Source organism: Triticum aestivum, chromosome 2A (genome assembly GCF_018294505.1).
Source record: "Triticum aestivum cultivar Chinese Spring chromosome 2A, IWGSC CS RefSeq v2.1, whole genome shotgun sequence".
NCBI classification, from domain to species: Eukaryota; Viridiplantae; Streptophyta; class Magnoliopsida; order Poales; family Poaceae; genus Triticum; species Triticum aestivum.
The window spans coordinates 75,397,115-75,416,347 of NC_057797.1; the positions used below are offsets into that span (position 1 = coordinate 75,397,115).

Here is a 19,233-nt window from a genome sequence, read left to right on the forward strand (position 1 = left end):
GTGCTCCAATTATATCTTTGGAGTAAGAAATTTATGAATGAACTGAATGTTAGGTGCTTCGCTTATTATATGTATGTTGAGAAGTAAACATGCATCCTCTGTTTAATCCATTAAAGAGTGAGACTATGATATTACATATCTTTAATCAAGTAAGGGAGTTGTATTATAATGACAATGACCATTTGTTTATTAAAACCTATTATGTTGTGGTGATAAGTATCTTTCAGTGAAGGACGGATGATAGACTTGGCACATGTTTACACATGTTTGATAAATTCCAAATTCAGCCTTGGTGTTGTTTAAGTTTGTATGTTATCATCATGATTATATTTTCTCAATAATGTTACTATTAGAGAATGCATGATTGCGGTTCTTGTTCTTAGTAAAGTGGTCGCCCTCAATCTTTTGCTAGCCTTTTCCTGTACTAAGCGGAAATAATGTTTGTGCATCCAAAATCCTTGAAACAAGTTCATGACACAAAATGTCCACCATACCTACCTATAGATGGCATTTCACTGCCATTCCAAGTAAATTTGCATGTGCCACCTCTAAATCTTCAAATAAACTTCTGTTTTGTGTGTCTGTACAGCTCATGGAGTGACAGAGGTAGTCCATATATCCCCATTCTAAATGTGTTTTATGCACGAGGAGAGTTTATTCGCTTGTCAAATTTATTAGAAAGGATGGTATTAGGCATGCCCAGTCCCAATAAAATAATATTGAAAAAAGGACAATCCTGAAAAAGTTAGAAGTTGGCACGCACACATGGATTCGGCTAGCCATGGTTTGTGTTAGTAAGGTGGAGGGGGAGTGTAAAAGCATGAGAACCGTCATTAATGTGTTTATCATGGAAGATATTGGAAACCTTTGCCATTAAAACGCTGACAGAAGAAATACACGTCTCAAAATAAATTTATATCTCTCTTAAACCAAGTGAGCTCTGACATATGTTAATTACTGCTTCCCTCCGTGAATGGCATATCTGTTTACTTTTCATGTTGAGTCAATTTCATCTTTCTTTATTTTGGCACCACGTGTTGAGCATGGGGATCACTCTTAGCTTTGCATGCATTTTCTCATAGCAATTTGTTAAGCATTGTATACATATGATGGTTATCTTCAAATTCGGGTACCTAGTCATCATCTGTCATTCATTGATTGCTTTATGTTTGCAATATAGTCTTGAAAGATTGCGAGATACTTCATTACCACTTCATAATATGTTGAACTTAATGAAGAGATGCTACTTGTTATCAGAATTATCATTACCTATGTGATCAATGGAGAAGACAAGACTTGAAGATGACGACCATTGCAACAACTTAATTGGAGGTGGTTTACGACTTTGACTCATGAACGCAATTAATCAGGAGCCTTCTGAGGCCCCATCAACCAGGACTTCACTGTCGCCCAAGTCATATTGGCCGCGCTAGTAGGCCACGGAGCGCTTATGTAGTGGGATCATGTAATTTGTTTCTTCGATGAGAGATTAATAAAGTACAAATTTTCCTATATCTATTTGTGTACTTAGTACAATGGCACACATGCAATGTTCATTTCCCCTGGTGCGTAGAGAGATAATAACATAACAATCATGTTATTTTTATTATTTCTTGTGTTAAACACCTTCATAAAATGCAAACATCATAGGCCAAAATAATACTCTTTGTGATGAGTCTATCATACACAAAGGCAGATGGATCCTCCGATGTGATGTCAGGCAATATCAACCTCCAACGGCTGGCCAAAACTTGAAAGCAATTTTATACAGAACATTGCACAAGCTTATAGGATGGAACAGAAAGAGTTAAAGTTTATTTTGTACCTTTGGTAGTAAAAGTCATGGATGCATTCCGCCCTCTCTTCCCCACAAAATTTTTCAACACCGTTTTAGTAATTGCCTAACCACATATACATCTTAATGGTGTTGGAAAAAATGAGCAGGATACCCACCCAGACAGCGCCTTAGTGGGGAAGATTTGAAAAAAAAAGACATTTTTACCTCACTAAGAGAGTAAATTGCGGCTAGAATCTCATATATAGCCGGAGTCACCTTTCTGAGGACGTTGGAGAGGACCTCACGTATCCCGACAACCCGCTTGGTTGTGTAGAGGTTCTTGTAAAATCTAACGTCATAAGCATCATCACTTCCTGCCATCAGTCAACAGCCCACTTAGTTATGCAGTTCCAACTAGTATATGCACTTCAAACTAAATAATTTGAAATCTAATACCTTTTGATGAAACAAAAATCAAGGATGTGACTGAGATTTCAAAAAATAAATTAAAATTCATAACCAAACCAGGCAACACTTTTTTTTCCCGAGGGAACACCATCATAACTGCCTTTATTTCATGTCAAAAATAGATACATCATCCACGACCAAGCTACGGAGGAATACCGCTAGCCCTACTAGCTAGCTCATGAGCCGTACGGTTAGTTTCCCGCGCACAATGCTTAATAAAAGACTAAAGTTATTACAAATATCTGATCAATCATTAAGAATAGGGATCGCTATTAAATTGACAAACCCTCGCTACATTTCATCCACAAGCTTCGCACAACCCAACCCGAATGAACCAGAAGATAATGAACGCCCAACAAAGCATCCATAGTTATTCCGACATAGTTAAACTCTTATTTCTCTTGGAAGAAATTCGGCAACCAAGTTTAACATTTCATCCGGTGGCTCGAATCGGGCACTCACTATTTTCGCATACCCGCTAGAACCCGAATCCACTAGCAGAAATGGGTTAGAGCTGAACCCGGAAGGGAAGCGGGACAGCTGGCCGCAAAACCCCCTCCCCTGTTCCTCGCTAATCCCCATTTCCCACAAACCCCCCGTCCCCTCGCTGCGCAAGCGCAACCCAACCACTCCGCCTCCTCCCAGGGCGAGAAGCTTCCAGGAGCAGCTAGGGTTTCTCGTACCGATCGATGGCGCTGGCCGTCGTCGTGGTGCTGCCCTCGCTGCCGCCGCCCCCACCGCCGCCGCCGGAGCAGATCGTCGTCGCGGTGCTGCCCTCGCCGCCACCGCCGCCCCCGCCGGCGCGGGTCGTCGTCGTGGTGCCGGCGCGCGTGCGCCTCCCCGGCGTCCTCCGCGTCGCGGCCTTAGCCCTCATCTACCTGGGCTTCGCGGTTGCGTGGGTCATGGCCGCGGCCACGGCTGCAGAGGTCGTCGCGCGCCGCGCCTGGGGCGAGGGCTCCGCGCCAGTCCTGTTCCTCCAGGCGGTCATGTACGGGGCCGTCAAGGTTTGCGTCTGCATCATCCTTGCGTTTTTCGCGCTTGTCGTCCTGCTGCTGTGCGCCCAGTGCGTGACCTACGTGATTGCACCTGTATCTGGATCCACTTCGGGATTCAAGAAGGTATGGCGCAAATTAACTTCATGTGATCTTTATTCCGGTCGAATTGCAGCTGTACATATACTCCCTGTTATTTATGTTCGAACTGCAGCTGTACATATACTCCCCGTTATCATTATGTTCTAATTAAGTGGTCTAATTAATTTTCGTAGTTCAGGCTGTCCTGATGCTGAGTAGTAGTAGTAGTTTTTTTTCATTTGTGTTCATCACTTCGTTTGCAACCTACCATTTCCGAACCATTCCATATTTAATGTTCATCCGTATGGTTTTGTTGAAATTGTTGTCCTCCTCAGAGCACCTTCGGAGCAATCAGGCCAGAATTCACTGCACACTTTTTTAGGCTTCTGCGCCCAGCGGTGCTTGGATTTGTCGTGGATTTGGCCTTCGTCCTGCTAGCGGTCGCTGGTCTTCTGGTAGAGATGATGTCGCCACATGTGAAGGGATCGATATCTCAGGGGGAAATGGTCGGTTCTGTAATCGAGGATGTGGGGATATTTGGTATGCACGCGACAGTTTGCTTTCTTATCATCCCAGCTCTCGTTCTCAGTGTTTGGAGGGAGTGCTAGGCGGACAGGAACGCACCATCGCAGCTCTGTTGAGGTATATATATACCTCCCCCTTTTGCTTTGCTCCCCTGTATCTGTGAGCCATATGATCTTTCTCAATTATAATCTGCATATTTTGTGTAGCCTCTTAATAGCACGAAAACAATCAGTGTTGTTAGTTTGCCATCATTTATCTTATCTTAGTGACTATTGGTGTTGATATTTCTTAAGATGGAGCATTGTTCCATATAAAACCAATGATCATTTTGCTATTTCCTCTGGTCATTGCCTATTACCATTCATGATGAAATTGGGATTGACATCGATCTTAAATTGTGCAAGGTGCCAATTGTTGCAGTTCTACACTTCTACTGTATGCCTTTGTTACGAAGTGATGATCATTATTCATTAAAATGATCGATATTCCACATATTAGAAAAAAGTAATATTAACTGTTTATGCTCCATGGTCCCCTGTGATTGTTGTATCATTGCAGCGAGTGAGATTATAACAATGTTTGCATGCTTCTAAACTGCTTGCAAGCACCTTCTTTGAGAATTCTTGTCAGTGATAATTTCCCCCATTGAAACCAATGGGAAGACCCAAAGTTTACAAGTCTTGGCTATGGCGTATGAGTCTACTCTTCTTAGCTGCATTTGGCAATTATGACTTTGTGCCATGTTTCGTGACTCTGGTAAAAAGAAGTAAACTATTTGATCATGTAAATAAATAGCATGACGGTAAAACGACACACCTCTAGTCCTTTTAACAATGACCCGCTATGCCCAGTACATTTTAGTAGAATTGCCATTGTGCCTTTGTCCGCTGTTCTGTGACTCAGTTTAGTGCTTTTATACTTTAGTAAAAGAAAGTAAACTGTTTAATCATGTACATAAATAACATGACAGTAAATGTATGCACGTCTAGTACTTTAAGGTGGTGGTATGCCACTACATTTTGATAGACGTCTCTTTGAGAACAGTTAATATCTGGTGTTGGAAGTTCGTGTCATCAGTTGTGTGTTTGTTAGCACTACCAATTGAAAGGATGAGAAAGATTCGAATTATGTAATATCTCACAACATAGAAGTTACCCCCCTGTGTAAACTAATATATGACTTTTTATATCAGTAAAGTAGTGATAGTGATCTAAAATGTCTTGTATTAGTTTAGTGATATAAAAAGTCTTATATTAGTTTACAGAGGCAGTACTTCATTGCTGGAAAATGAGTGGCATTGCCTTTAGATTTATACTACTTGAAACTAAACTGTTGGATGGTTAATGTTGATATGACGATGTTCTTATATGTGGTAATATGATCAAATTCTGGTTTGGGTTATTGGCAGATGAAGCTAAGAAGAGAAGGTGTCTGGAGAATTTTGCAAGGAGCTACAGTACCCATTCAGCTGATGGTTGTGAGTGATCCCAGCAGATACAAGTGTTCAGTGGAAAAACAGAGTTTTTGCAGACTTGCTTCTTTCTGTTAGTAGATCCTAATCGTCGATAGCCGTGAAAACTTTTGAAGACGTGCTTCTTTCTGCTATTACTAGATCCTAATCATCAATAGCCATGAAGTTTCTTCGGTCATTATGAGTCAGGTGGTGATATTCGGTACTCCTCCGCGCTACTTGCTTACAAGTTTGCACTAGAGTATTGGTGTATATATGATGGTGGAATTGATTCGTGATCTTTGTAATACCCTATTGGAAGAAAATGCTTCCATGAGACATTAATCTCGTGAATTCATTGCCGTCGGTTTGCGTTCTTTCATGTTGTATGCACGATAGTAATGTTCTGCCGGTTGGTTATGCATGTGTTGCCATTTTGAATATCCTTGTGGTTATCTACTGCCATCGTGGTCGTTGTATGTTGCCTCTACCTGCTGGCATGCTTGTATTGTAGTGGCTGCTGAACTTCATTACCTTTTTTTTAACATTATGATGATTAGTGGTATGACTAGAGGTACAAATTTGTATTATTGTTGAATATTTGTTAAATAAATTAGCGTCGAATCTATATATGTGTATGTTACACAGACGCGAGTCAAGGAAACCATGCATTAAGAGTGCACCACAAAGGCGCGCTAGACATGGAGATGGGAGCAAAAACACCACCATCGCCACGTTTGGGGCAGGTATTTAACACATACAGTAGCATCGATCCGACAATTTGCTTGATCTAACGGTGAGTCTGGTCGGTGGGACCTGTTTATCACGCCCACAATACAAACCATAATAACCAATGAAGACCTAATTAAGTGCTACTCTCTCCGCCAAAAAAACTTGTCCCAAGCTTATTTTTCAAATGGATGTATCTAGCACTAACTTAGTGCTAGATGCATCCATTTGAGGGACGAGCTTTTCTGGACGAAGGGAGTAGATAATATGCTCCTTCAAATCATAATAACCAATGAAGACAGGATAGCATGACCCTCTCACTCCTTCAAGTGATTGGTTCCACATTAAGAACCAAAATTTGATGGCATATTTAATGTAGGCATAGTTATATTTGCATATTAACAAAATAATAAGCCTTACAAAAGGAAAATTCTTACTATTTATACTGGTCTAACAAACTAGAGTACCTCGAAAGCAAACAACCTTGACACCAGCCGACGGGTCCGGGTGCCGGGGAGCACCCTTGCCGGTCCCATTTGGTCTGACATCGAAGGAGTCCAACAACATGACCCCGAGCTTGGCGTCCCGCCACAAACCAGCATAGTGAACGTTAAACCTCAGAAGCCTCCATCGCATAATACTTCGACCCTATCTAAAACGACATTACTCACTTGTAAAATATATTTTCTTGTTAAGGGCAATCAAGCTCCTTCATCTAACTTTTTACTTTTAGTATGTAATTTGAACTCATTCAACTTCAATTTGAGAATCGTTGTGTTTACGGTGAGTTGCAACAACGCCCCATATTACACATGCCACCCAACTATGCAGGGAGAGGGCACATATATAGAGGACCACACATCGAGCGAGCGAACGTTGCTCCACCTCAAAGCTTCGCTGCCACCGACCATCGTCGAGCAGGACACACTTCCAAGCACCAACGATGGGAATGATAGTGGCAATCTGAAAGAGTACGAAAACATATTTGTCTACTAGCCTTTGGAAACAGAGGATCAAAAAGCTGACCAATCCCATAGATCTTGTAGCACTAAATTCACCGACGAGGGAGAAGCCCTAGAACGGGGGGTGGCCTCCCTGTGGAAGTGAAGCAACACCAATAGCCTCCATGCATGTCGAGGATTTGCACCCAAAGATCACAAAGTAGGCCTCCAATGTAGGAGGATCAGAAGGGTGGTTGACTCTATACGTAGGATGTTGACGGAAATTCCCCTAAAGCTCGAGCAAAAGAAAAGATAAGACACAATCCCCAACTCAAGCAAAGAAACCACAAAACATGGGGGGAAAATGACATGTGCTGGTTTCATTTCAAAGGAGTCTGTTTCAGTCTCCAGGACGCCAAAAGTGAAGCACAAGATCATTGGGTTATCTGATATTCATACATCTTCAGAATCGTTGGTGGATAAACTCGCAGGAGAACAAGAACAGAGGAAAGTAGATTGATCCAGAGAAAGACATGGCACCTCCCATCACTGATGGCTTCACAACAACGTGATATCAAGCTTCGAAATGAGAGAAAATGCCACGAAAAGGCTCTAAAATGTATGGATGGTTATTTAGGCTGGGATAATTGAGCTAACCAGGGCATAGACACCATCAAATACAAAAGCGGCGATGCCAAGGACAACCATGAGTTGCCCCTGGATCCTCTAATCCGACGGTAAGCACCCATATCTAGCCATCAAGGACGCATGGAGGAACTATCCTATTACCACCACTACGAGAGATCTACAAAAATCTATAAGAAGGGACCCTCACCTAGCTCGCCGTCAGCGATGGCCGGGGGGAGAGTTGAGGGGCCGAAACGAAGAAACAGAAAGAGGCTAGGAGTGAGAGGAGGGATCAAGGCACTGGAAAAAGAGAAAAAAATATCAGAAAAGTCAATATGTATCAAACTTCTAGCAGGAAATTACAAAATTACAAAAATAAACCCCAACTTCTTCTTTTTTTTCAAACTTATGAGCGCAACATATCTGAATATTTCGCCCGTTGCCTTGACAGTGAGGAGACGATTGTCAATCTCGCAGAATCGATCCGGGCACACGCAGCCTTTCAGCACACCCGGTTAGAACCCAAATCCACTTTAGATTACGGGTTAAGAAAACAATCCGAAAGCCGAACAGCTCGCCGCAAAACCCCCTCCCGTGTTCGTCGCTAATCCCCATTTCCCACAAACCCCCTCCCCTCGCTGCGCCAACCCAACCACTCCGCCTCCTCCCAGGGCGAGAGGCTTCGAGAAGCTAGGGTTTCCCGCACCGATCGATGGCCGTCGCCGACGCGGTGCTGCCCTCGCCGCCGCCGCCGCCCCCGCCGGCGCGGACCGTCGTCGTGCGCTTCGCCCTTGCCCCGATGCTGGCTCTCGGGCGCGTCCTCCGCGTCGCGGCCGGAGCGCTCCCCTACCTGGGCTTGGCCGCTGTGTGGTTTACCTCCGCAGCCTCGGCTGCGAAGGTCGTGGCGCGGCGCGCCTGGGGCGAGGACTCCGCCTCCTTCCTCTTCCTCCAGACGCTCACGTACGGGGCTTTCACGGTGTTGGCCTGCGTCTTCCTTGTCTTGCTCGCGCTTGGCGTCCTGCTGCTGTGCCGCATGTGCGTGGCCTACGTGATTGCAGCTGTACGTGGATCCCGCCGCGAATTCAAAGAGGTACCGTGCAAATTAACTCCCTGTGACATTTATCCTGATCGAATTACAGCAGTATGTAGGCTAGTGTTTCCATTTGAGTTCATCACTTCGTCTGCATCCTTCCATGTATACTCATGCCCGTCCATGTGGTTTTGTTGAAATTGTTGTCCTCCTTAGCGCGCCGTGGGAGCAATCAAGCCGGACTCAGCTGCAGACTCGTTTAGTCTACCCCGCACCGCGGTGCTTGGATTCATGGCAGATGTTCCTTTCATGCTGCTAGTGGTCGCTGGTCTTCTGTTAGCAGCGATGTCGCATGTCCAGGGATCAGTATCTCAGGGAGAAATGGTTGGATTAGTAATCGTGGATGTGGGGATATTTGCTATGAACGCGATATCTTGCTCTGTTATCGTTCCAGCTCTTGCACTTAGTTTCTGGAAGGAGGACCAGGCGGACAGGAAAGCACCATCGCAGTTTTGTTGAGGTATAAACACATATACCTCTTCCTCTCTTCTTTGAAAGATGCGCATCAATTGAAAAGATCATATGGCTCACAGCACAGATACATTGAATCATTTATCTTAGTTTACTGCCTATGGAACCATTTATCTTAGTTTACTGCCTATGGAATCATTTATCTTAGTTTACTGCCTACTGGTGTTGATATTTGTTAAGATGGGGGGTGTTGTTGTGTATAAAACCAACGAGGAGTTTGCTATTTCCTCTAGTCATTGCATATTAACATTCATGATAATATTGGGGCTGGCATCGATCTTAAATTGTGCGAGTAGCCAACTGATGCAGTTCTACTGTATGCTTCTGTTATGAAGTGATTAATAAAAATGAGCAATTCCACACATTAGGAAAAAATATATTAACTGCTTACGCTCCATCGTTCCCTGTGATCATTGTATCTTTGCAGCGAGTGAGATTATTGCAATGTCTTGCTTCCATACTGTTTGCAACCACCTTCTAGAGCTCTTACCATTGATAATTTCTCCGTTGAAACAAATGGAAAGACCCAAAGTTTTCAAGTTTTTGCTATTGCATATGAGTCTAGTCTAATTAGTTGCATTTGGCAATTGTGACTTTGTGCCATGTTCCGTGACTGGTAAAAAGAAGTATACTGTTTGATCATATGGAAATAACATGACAGTAAAATATCACACCTCTTCTCCTTTAACAGTGGTAAACTTTTATGTGACGCTATGCCACCACATTTTGGTAGAAGTGCCATTGTGCGTTTGTCCCTTGTTCTTTTTGACCAGAACTAGCTGGACTGCTTTTTCATCAGCTAACAATGACAGTTAGGAGGAAGTAATGTACATCAGCTAAAAATCTTACAGAGAAAGAATTGCAGTAGGGAAAGAAAGTACCCTCACTCAGCCAAAACACTGACACAACTCTATCTATCTCTCCGGGTAGCCCTTAAGGCCTCAACATCTTCTCTAATCAGGGACAACACCAGTGATGCATTCTGTTCTATGACTCGGTTTAATGCCTTTATACGTCAATTAAAAGAAGTAAACTGTGCCTTTGAGAATGGATGCACATCTTGTACTTTAAGGTGGTGCTATGCCGCTTCATTTTGGTAGCTGTGCCTTTGAGAAGAGTTAATTTCTGGTGTTTCAAGTTCATATTATCAGTCGTATATCTGTTTGCACTACCAATTGAGAGGACAAGAAACATTCAAGTTCTATAATATCTCACAAGATAGAAGTTACTTCATGCTAAACAACGAGTGACATTGCCTTTTGACTTACAGTACTTGAAACTATATTATTGAATCCTTATTGTTGATATGGCAATGTTCTTTAATGTGGTAATCTGATCAGGTCTTCGATTGGGTTATTGGCAGACGAAGCTAAGAAGTGAAGGTGTCCCGACAATTTTGCAAGGAGCTACAGTACCCATTCTGCTGATGGTTGTGAGTGATCCCAACGCATGCAAGTTTTCAAGGAAAAAGAAAGTTTCTGCAGACTTGCTTCTTTTTACCGTTGTACTATTAGTAGATCCTACTCGTCATTAGCCCTGAAAACTTTTGTAGACTTGCTTCTTTCTGCTATCACTATATCCTATCGTCAATAGCCATGAAGTTTGTTGGGTCATTATGGGTCCGGTCATGATATTCGATACTCCTCCACGCTCCTCGCTTACAAGTTTACACTAGAGCATCGGTGTATATGATAGTAGAATTTGTTCATGCTCTCTTTGTAATGCTACCCTGTTGGAAGAAAATTCTCCGATGAGACATTAATCTGGTGATGAATTGGTAGGACTGCCATCGGTTTGCATTCTTATGTTGTGTGCATGGCAGTCACGTTCTGCAAGTGGTACGACCAGAGATGCATATTCGCAATCAGTGTCGGATATTTGGTAATTAAATTTGCATTGAATATCTATGTTACTAGACCATTTAAGAGGGCGCGCTAGACCGGTTTGTTCATCAACTTGCTATCCCGAATTTGACAACTGAAATGCATGGATAACCTGAAGAAGCCTTCATTTAACTTTTATTCAGTTTGGTTTTCTGTTAAGTGAAGACAGATTCTTTGCGTGAAATCTCCCAATGTAAGAAAGAATTACACTAAAAAGCAACGGTTGAAAAATAGATTAGACATTTTTATCCATTTTCTGTTTACAAGATTTGTTAACCGTGAAAAAAGATGTGTGCCCTTTTTCTTTCAATCTTACTAAATTTTCAGTCAACTGAATTTACATTTCATTAGAGCAACTCCAACGGGCCGACTCAAACGGACGGCGCTTTTGTCCGTTTGGGTCGGCCCGGCGGACACAAACGTTCGGCGCTGTGTTTAGGTCGGCGCGAGCGCCCAACGCTGGCCCGACCCATTTCATCGACGTGTCAAAAAAAAGTATTGCGAGCAGTTTAAAAATAAATACATGCATTTAATTAAACATAAAAGTCGGCCACAAAGGCCGGCGAAAGTCCACATTACATTAATTAAAACACTAAAAACTAGATGACGCGTTGCCCTAGGCGTCCTTATCGGCGGTGACGTCTGCGTCGGGACCGGTGAGGTCGATCAACGTCGGCGCAGGGCCGGCCTAGGGGAACGCCGTGTTCCAGACGGCGGTGATGTCAGGCTTTGCCGCCGCTGCTTGGGCCTGGCGCGCCTCCTCTTCAGCCTCGCGCTCGAGCATCTGTAGGCGCTCGCCCTCCCGGCGCTCCTCGGCCAGCCGAACGCGGCGCCAGTGGTCGAGGTAGGCCGCCTCTTGCTTCTCCGTCGCCCCGAGCCAGATCGGCGGAGCGCTGACCCACTCGCACACTACTCTGGTCCAGGAGTAGCGCTCGCGGTAGTCCGGCTCCTCCGGCTCGGCTTTGGGCGGGGACGGCGGGGCCACCAGCGACACGACGCAGTCGCCCGCCGCGGAGAGGGCCATGGCCTCCGCCATGGAAGCCTTGAAAGCCGCCTCCCTCCATCGCTCCTCCTCCTCGCTCTCCTTGATAGCCGCCTGGTAAGCGGCCTCGGCCTCCTGGTCCTCGTCGTGGACGACGAGTGCGGGCGGCGGCAGGCTGTGGTCGACGCCGCATCGCCTCGCCTTCTTGTGCTCGAAGGCGAACCATCGACCCCAATTGGGCGAGTCCAGGCGAAGTGCGGGTCGGCGCGCTGCTCCGACATCAGCAACGCCCGCCGGCGCCGCACCTCCTCCGCATGGGCCCTCGCCGTTCGCGGCGCCGCCGGCACTGGGATCCTCTTCGGATCCAAATGCCAGTCATGCGGCAGCGTCACGTCCGGATACGGCAGAGGCACGCGGTGGTGCCAGTGCCACTCGGCCTGGTGCAACGGCACGTTGATGCGCTGCCTTTGCCGGGGAGCGCTCGCCGGCGCGGGGAGGGCGGGGAGGGAGGGGGAATGGCGGGCGGGGGCTTTGCCCTTGCGGCTGCTACCGATGGCTGAGAAGAAACCCATGCTGGCGGTGGCTAGGGTTGTCGCCGGCGTGGGGGCAGGGGTGGCCAGATGGGGACGGGGGACGAGTGGTAGTGGATGAGGACGGCCCCGCCGCACGCCCGGCTTAAAAAAGGACAACCGCCGTCGTTGACGCGTGGGCCTAAGGTGGGCGGTCGTCATAAATTATGTTGACCGTGGCGGTTGGCTGGCTGCCAGGTGGGGACGCGGCGGACGGCGAGGAGATGCGCGGCGCGTCCGGGCCGACGCATTCCAGGCGCAATTTTGGACCGGAAATGGGTCGGCGCGGACACCGGGCAGACACAATTTGAGTTTGGGTCGGCGCGTTGGGTCGCCATTTTTATTCGCATCGATCCAAACAGATGCGAACGAACGAAATGGGTCGCCCCATTGGAGTTGCTCTTATGGATCGAATTCTCGATTATTGGAGTTTGTTGTCAATTGCAATGTGCGCTGTCCGTCGTGGATGAGGTGTATGTTTTGCCTTTGTTCTGGGTCGTTGAAAACTTAATTTTCTTTGCTCGTCGGTCGATGGTAACATCTGAAGGCACTTCTCAGATCTGCATGATTGATGTGGTCCATGGCATCAAATTTTTCAGTACATTGCATTGAGCTGCAACTGTATTTTTTATCTATATATTATTTGGCGTGTTATCCTAATAGGAATTGTTTTCCCTCTCAAACCGGTTATTGATCAAAATCGGTTTCTAGATGGAAGGATCTATCAGCACTTTTAGTTGCTTTTTTTTCTGAAAAAACTTACGATCTATTTATTACCAATCATGGAAATACAATGAACATTATAAATAATAATAAAAAATATATCAAGATTCATAGACCACTTAGCGACAATATTGACTTTTTTTTTGAAGCAGATCTTCATGAAAATCTACCTAATTGTGCAATCACAATATTTTGACACTAGTCTTGAAATTCAAAAACCATAACTGAAACTCAACTGCTATTATCTTGTCCGAAAGAAAACTCGGTAATAAATCCATCCAAATGACACCCGTGTGACACGAAGCAATCCGGTCCTGGCGTCTTTTAAACTAAAGTTGACACTCAAAATTGACATGTGTTTATGTCACATGTGTGTCACTTATCAGAGTCCTAAATCCAAACATTTCGCCCGGTGACTGAATAAGAAGTTTGGTAATTATGCATGTCGAGTCGGGCACTCACCATTTCCGCGTACCCCGGTTGGAACCCGAATCCGCATCCGCTAGCAGAGCGGAAATGGGTTAGAACAGAACCCGGAAGGGAAGCGGGACAGCTGGCCGCAAAACCCCCTCCCCTGTTCCTCGCTAATCCCCATTTCCCACAAACCCACCGTCCCCTCGCTGCTCCAGCCCAACCACTCCGCCTCCTCCCAGGGCGAGAAGCTTCCAGGAGCAGCTAGGGTTTCCCGTACCGGTCGATGGCCGTCGCCGACGCGGTGCTGCCCTCGCCGCCGCCCCCGCCCCCGCCGGCGCGGGCCGTCGTCGTGCGCTTCGCCCTTGCCCTGATGCTGGCGCTCGGGCTCGTCCTCTGCGTCGCGGCGGGAGCCCTCGCCTGCCTGGGCTTCGCCTCTGCGTGGGTCGCCTCCGCGGCCTCGGCTGCCAAGGTCGTGGCGCGCCGCGCCTGGGGCGAGGCCTCCGCTCCTTTCCTCTTCCTCCAGGCGCTCACGTACGGGGCCCTGAAGGTCTGCGTCTACAACTTTCTTGTGTTGCTCGCGCTTACCGTCCTGCAGCAGTTCGTGGCCTACGTGATTGCAGTTGTATCTGGATCCACTTCAGGATTCAAGAAGGTATCGTGCAAATTAACTCCCTGTGACCTTTATTCCGGTCGAATTGCAGCACTACATAGGCCAGGGTTATCATTATGTTCTAATTAAGTTGCCATATATATTGTGGTCTAATTAATTTCGTAGTTCAGGCCGTCCTGATGCCGAGTAGTAGTAGTAGTAGTAGTTTTTCCATGTGTGTTCATCACTTCATTTGCATCCTACCATTTCCGAACCATTCCATATATACTAATGTTCATCCGTTTGGTTTTGTTAGAATTGCTGCCCTCCTCAGAGCGCCTTTGGAGCAATGAGGCCGGAGTCGGTTGCACGCTTCTTTAGGCTTCTGCGCCCCATTGTGCTTGGATTTGTTGCATATGTGGCCTTCATCCTGCTAGCGGTCGCTGGTTTTCTGGTAGCAATGATGTCGCCACATGTGGAGGGATCGATGTCTCAGGGAGAAATGGTGGGTTCGGTGATCATGGATGTGGGGATATTTGGTTCGCACGCGACAGCTTGCTTTGTTATGATGCCAGCTCTCGTTCTTAGTCTCTGGAGGGAGTACCAGGCAAACAGGAAAGCACCATCGCAGTTCTGTTGAGGTATATATATATATTTACCTCCCCCTTTGCTTTGCCCCCCTGTATCTGTGTGTCATATGATCTTTCTCCATTATAATCTGCATATTTTGTGTAGCCTCTTAATATCATGGAAACAGTCAGTGTTGTTAGTTCGCCATCATTTATCTTATCTTAGTGACTACTGGTGTTGATATTTGTTAAGATGGAGCATTGTTCTATATATAACCAATGATGATTTTGCTATTTCCCCTGGTCATTGCATATTAGCATTCATGATGAAATTGGGATTGACATCGATCTTAAATTGTGCAAGGTGCCAACTAATGCAGTTGTACATTTCTAATATATGCCTTTCTTATGAAGTGAAGATCATAAAAATGATCGATTCTGTGTATTAGAAAAAAAAAGAATATTAACTGTTTACGCTCCATGGTCCCCTGCGACCGTTGTATCTTTGCAGCGAGTGAGATTGTAACATTGTTTGAGAAGTCCTGTCATTGGTAATTTCCCCATTGAAACCAATGGGAGGACCCAACGTTTTCAAGTTTTGGCTATGGCTTACGAGTCTACTCTTCTTAGCTGCATTTGGCAATTGTGACTGCCATGTTTCGTGACTGGTAAAAAGAAGTAAACTGTTTGATCATGTAAATAAATAACATGACGGTAAAGTGGCACACCTCTAGTTCTTTTAACAATTATCAACTTTTATGTGGCGTTATGCCCAATACATTTTGGTAGTATTGCCATTGTGGCTTTGTCCACTGTTCTGTGTCACAGTTTAATGCTTTTATGCTGTAGTAAAAAAAAAGTAAACTGTTTGATTATGTAAATAAATAACATGACAGTAAATGGACGCACATCTAGTAGACTAGTACTCTAAGGTGGTGCTATGGCACTACATTTTGGCAGACGTGCCTTTCAGAAAAGTTAATTTCTGGCCTTGCAAGTTCATATCATCAGTTGTGTGTTTGTTAGCACTACGAATTGAAAGGACGAGAAAGATTCAAATTCTGTAATATCTCACAAGATAGAAGTTACTTCATTGCTGGAAAATGAGTGGCATTGCCTTTGGACTTATACTACTTGAAACTGTACTGTTGGAAATGTTGATATGACAATGTTCTTATATGTGGTAATCTGATCAAATTTTGGGTTGTGTTATTGGCAGACGAAGCTAAGAAGAGAAGGTGGCCGGGGAAGCGAAGCGTACTGCCATGTGCTCCGCCGTTGAGATCGGTGAAGAGTTTCGGGGTTGCGGCTCTCCAGTGCCGCGGATCACCTTCACCGCCAGGAGAGGGACGCCATGGCTGTACCCCGAGCTGACGGGAGGGGCTCTCTCTCGCTCGCACCGAGCGCGAGCGTCCGTCCCCTTGCCCGAAGCGACGAGTTACTGGGCCGGCATTTGTTAGTTATAGTTAGTTTGTTTTTCCTTTTATTTTTTAAATTTTAATTTATATTTATAAATATACATAATACAAAAATTTGTTCACACAACTTTTATAAAATGTTGAGAGCATTCAAAAACAGATTCGTAACATTTAAATATGTTGATGCATTTGTAAAATTGATCATGAAATTTCAAAAAAAAATCACGTGTTCCAGAAATATTTTCATCACATTTATGAAAAATTACAATGTTAAAAAAACTTCATGTAGTTTTAAAAAAATATTTCGTACCACTAACTTTTTTGTGACATATAAAAAATGTTCACGCGTTCCAAGAATATGTTCATGGCATTTACTTATTTATTTATTTTGAGGGCAATTTTTTGTTTAATTTGTAAAAAAAGTCATGTAGTTTAGAAAAAATGTTTCATAACATTCAAAAACGAATTCAATGTGTATTTGAAAATATTTAAATTTTATTTCCTTTTGAAATAAATTTATTTCGAAATTGTTCGTCATAAATTTAAGAAATGTTCAACGTGTATCCAAAAATATTTCGCGTATGTAAGAAAAATGTACACCACCTATTTAAAAATAATAATGAAAAAACCGATAAGAAAAACACAAAAAAGATGCACTTAAGCTTCTAAAACCGGACTGAGGGGTCCATAGAAGTTTCTCAAAACAGCTCTTGTCAGCTGCAATACTGGGCCGACCCACTAATCTCACAGCAGAGGTAATTCCGAAGGATCTCTCGATACGACAAGGTATAGCCGTGGCATGAGCTGATGGTGGCGGAATGGTTTTGAACCAGCTAGCACTTGGTGTGTTCGGCTAACGAGGCCTAGGCCCATGTGTGGCACCCAGTGTACCACACAAGCAACATGCCTAGGGCTACACCAATTGCTTAATGATGTCTGATGAGTGGATGTTGTGCATACTTTTTAGACTATATTTTAGTGCCAAAACCCCTCATCATATCCATCTAGCACTTATTCATCTTCTCATTGCATAGTTTCCGATGTTTACTTGTTATACGAAGTTCGTTGCAAATCTTTTAGTTTTTATTTATTTTTTTAGTTTTATTTGTTATATGGTCTTTGTAGGTGTATTGGCATGTTCATGGACTTGGCACATAAAAAAACAAGTTGGAGGACAAACCAGAGAAGTTCCAGGCACAAGCTTACGCATTTCAGAAGGTAAAACATAACATTTTTCCAAAGTGCTCCAAATCTGGATATAATACCATAGGTGCATCGACATTGTTCGTACGATTCTAACGAGCTCAAGAACGTCAAATTCCGAATTTGTATGAGGAAATGGTGACCGTTTTACTGGAGGAGCCCTGCGCCTAATAAGGTACACCAAACTACCACTGGTCATGTACCAGGTCCACACAAGCACGAAAATTACCTTTCCAGACTAGATTCTTCGTGGATTTCGTCCCCGTTTGTTCCTGTGACTTTCTTGGCCTTTAAGGGATGTTTTGGGAGCAGATTAGGCTCATCTAGGGCCCTTGAATTAAGGTGGAAGATATACATCAACTCACGAGACCCAACGAGGTCTCCTATATAAAGACCTCCAACCCTAGCCGTTGGGGATGATCATCCATATTCCACCACAAGCCAATGCAACCGTCGGAAGGCTCTCCCCTCTCATCTAGAGGGATGCCTCTCTCTCCGTCGCCACCACCATGAGGCCACGCAAGAGGGGAAGAAGGACGCGCCGCCACCACCACCAGGCATCGGCCATAGGCCGTGTGCGCCGATAGTCATCTCCATCTTCTTCCTCGCACTTGTAATTTGCAAGATTGAACATGTTGATGACGTCAATGAAGCATTCCTCCTTGTGTCTATATTCATCTATGTTTGAGTGATTGATTCAGTTCTAGCTTGAGGTATGATCTAGTACGCAATATTAGTCTGTGTGGCATCATCTAGTATTTACTTTCTTCGTGTTGCACATAATGCTATGTTGGGATACATCCTTTCAGGCTGGCCATAGTGGGGTAACATAACCGGTATCATGCACTTGGGACTCGTAAACATGCTTATGTGGCAGACAATTAAAGAAGAGATAGATGATTATAGTAACATAGGCGCATGGGTCCTCCAGTAAAACCTTATCGTAATAAATATTACGCTACTATGTGTCATGCATGATAATAAATGAGACCACCTATGATACTAGTGTATGATACTACATTTTTGATGCATAGTATCATACACTAGTATCGTATGCATGATACTAGTATATGATACTCCCCACTACGACCAGCCTCATATGATCTTGTGAGGACTTGCACATACATGGAGTAGATAGATGGGTTATGTGATCCTTTGGTCCGTTGTGTATTATTGACACCTTCGTGTGATATTTGTTGTGAGGTTATGTCTAGTACACCGAAGTGTGGCAGCCCGTGGATAAAAACCATATGAGATTGTTTAATCGTGTAAGGAATATCGTTTGTAATATTTATATAGTACTCCCTCATTCCCAAAATATAAGGCGAGCTTCACTTTGCACGGTATTTGATGCATGACTTTGACAATTAATATATACCGAAACACATGAAAATTGAACATGTATCAACAGTATCATCGTATTTGTCTCGCAAAATAATTTTATTTCATATGTCTTTATAATAATTTTATAGGCATACAGTAAGTGAAAAATCACAGTCAAAGTTGTGCGATGAAAACAAAAAAAGTCAATGTGCGTCCTATATTTTGGGAAGGAGGGAGTATGTTGCTGTCACTTAGTCGCCCCTAGTACTAGTGAGGCCGAAGCATAGACACCGCCTTTCGCTCTATTCAATCATACGGTTACAAACCATTTTTATCCTGTGTTATAGTTTAGGCCTTCTTTGGTTCATAGGGTAAGAATATCATAGAAATAGGAAAATCATAGGAAGTG

General features: G+C 44.3%; 3 protein-coding genes across 4 annotated transcripts; all 3 read left to right on the plus strand.

Moving 5' to 3' along the window:
• The first annotated feature begins 2,853 nt into the window (after nt 1-2,853).
• Nucleotides 2,854-5,734, plus strand: LOC123184793 (uncharacterized). The gene is made up of 3 exons (XM_044596853.1): nt 2,854-3,363; nt 3,654-3,960; nt 5,252-5,734. The coding sequence occupies exons 1-2, from the start codon at nt 2,935-2,937 to the stop codon at nt 3,924-3,926; spliced, it is 702 nt and encodes a 233-aa protein (XP_044452788.1). The 5' UTR covers nt 2,854-2,934; the 3' UTR covers nt 3,927-3,960; nt 5,252-5,734.
• Nucleotides 5,735-8,200: 2,466 nt separating this feature from the next.
• On the plus strand, nt 8,201-10,929 carry LOC123184795 (uncharacterized). 2 transcript variants are annotated; one of them, XM_044596855.1, is made up of 3 exons: nt 8,201-8,680; nt 8,837-9,140; nt 10,492-10,929. In XM_044596855.1, exons 1-2 carry the CDS (start codon nt 8,303-8,305, stop codon nt 9,137-9,139), a joined length of 681 nt encoding a protein of 226 aa, XP_044452790.1. In that variant the 5' UTR covers nt 8,201-8,302; the 3' UTR covers nt 9,140; nt 10,492-10,929. The 2 variants fall into 2 exon arrangements, with proteins under 2 accessions (XP_044452790.1, XP_044452791.1); XM_044596856.1 differs by having other exon boundaries at nt 10,515-10,929.
• Nucleotides 10,930-13,884: 2,955 nt separating this feature from the next.
• LOC123184794 (uncharacterized) lies at nt 13,885-16,457 on the plus strand. The gene is made up of 3 exons (XM_044596854.1): nt 13,885-14,374; nt 14,628-14,952; nt 16,100-16,457. Exons 1-2 carry the CDS (start codon nt 14,006-14,008, stop codon nt 14,949-14,951), a joined length of 693 nt encoding a protein of 230 aa, XP_044452789.1. The 5' UTR covers nt 13,885-14,005; the 3' UTR covers nt 14,952; nt 16,100-16,457.
• Nucleotides 16,458-19,233: the final 2,776 nt, after the last annotated feature.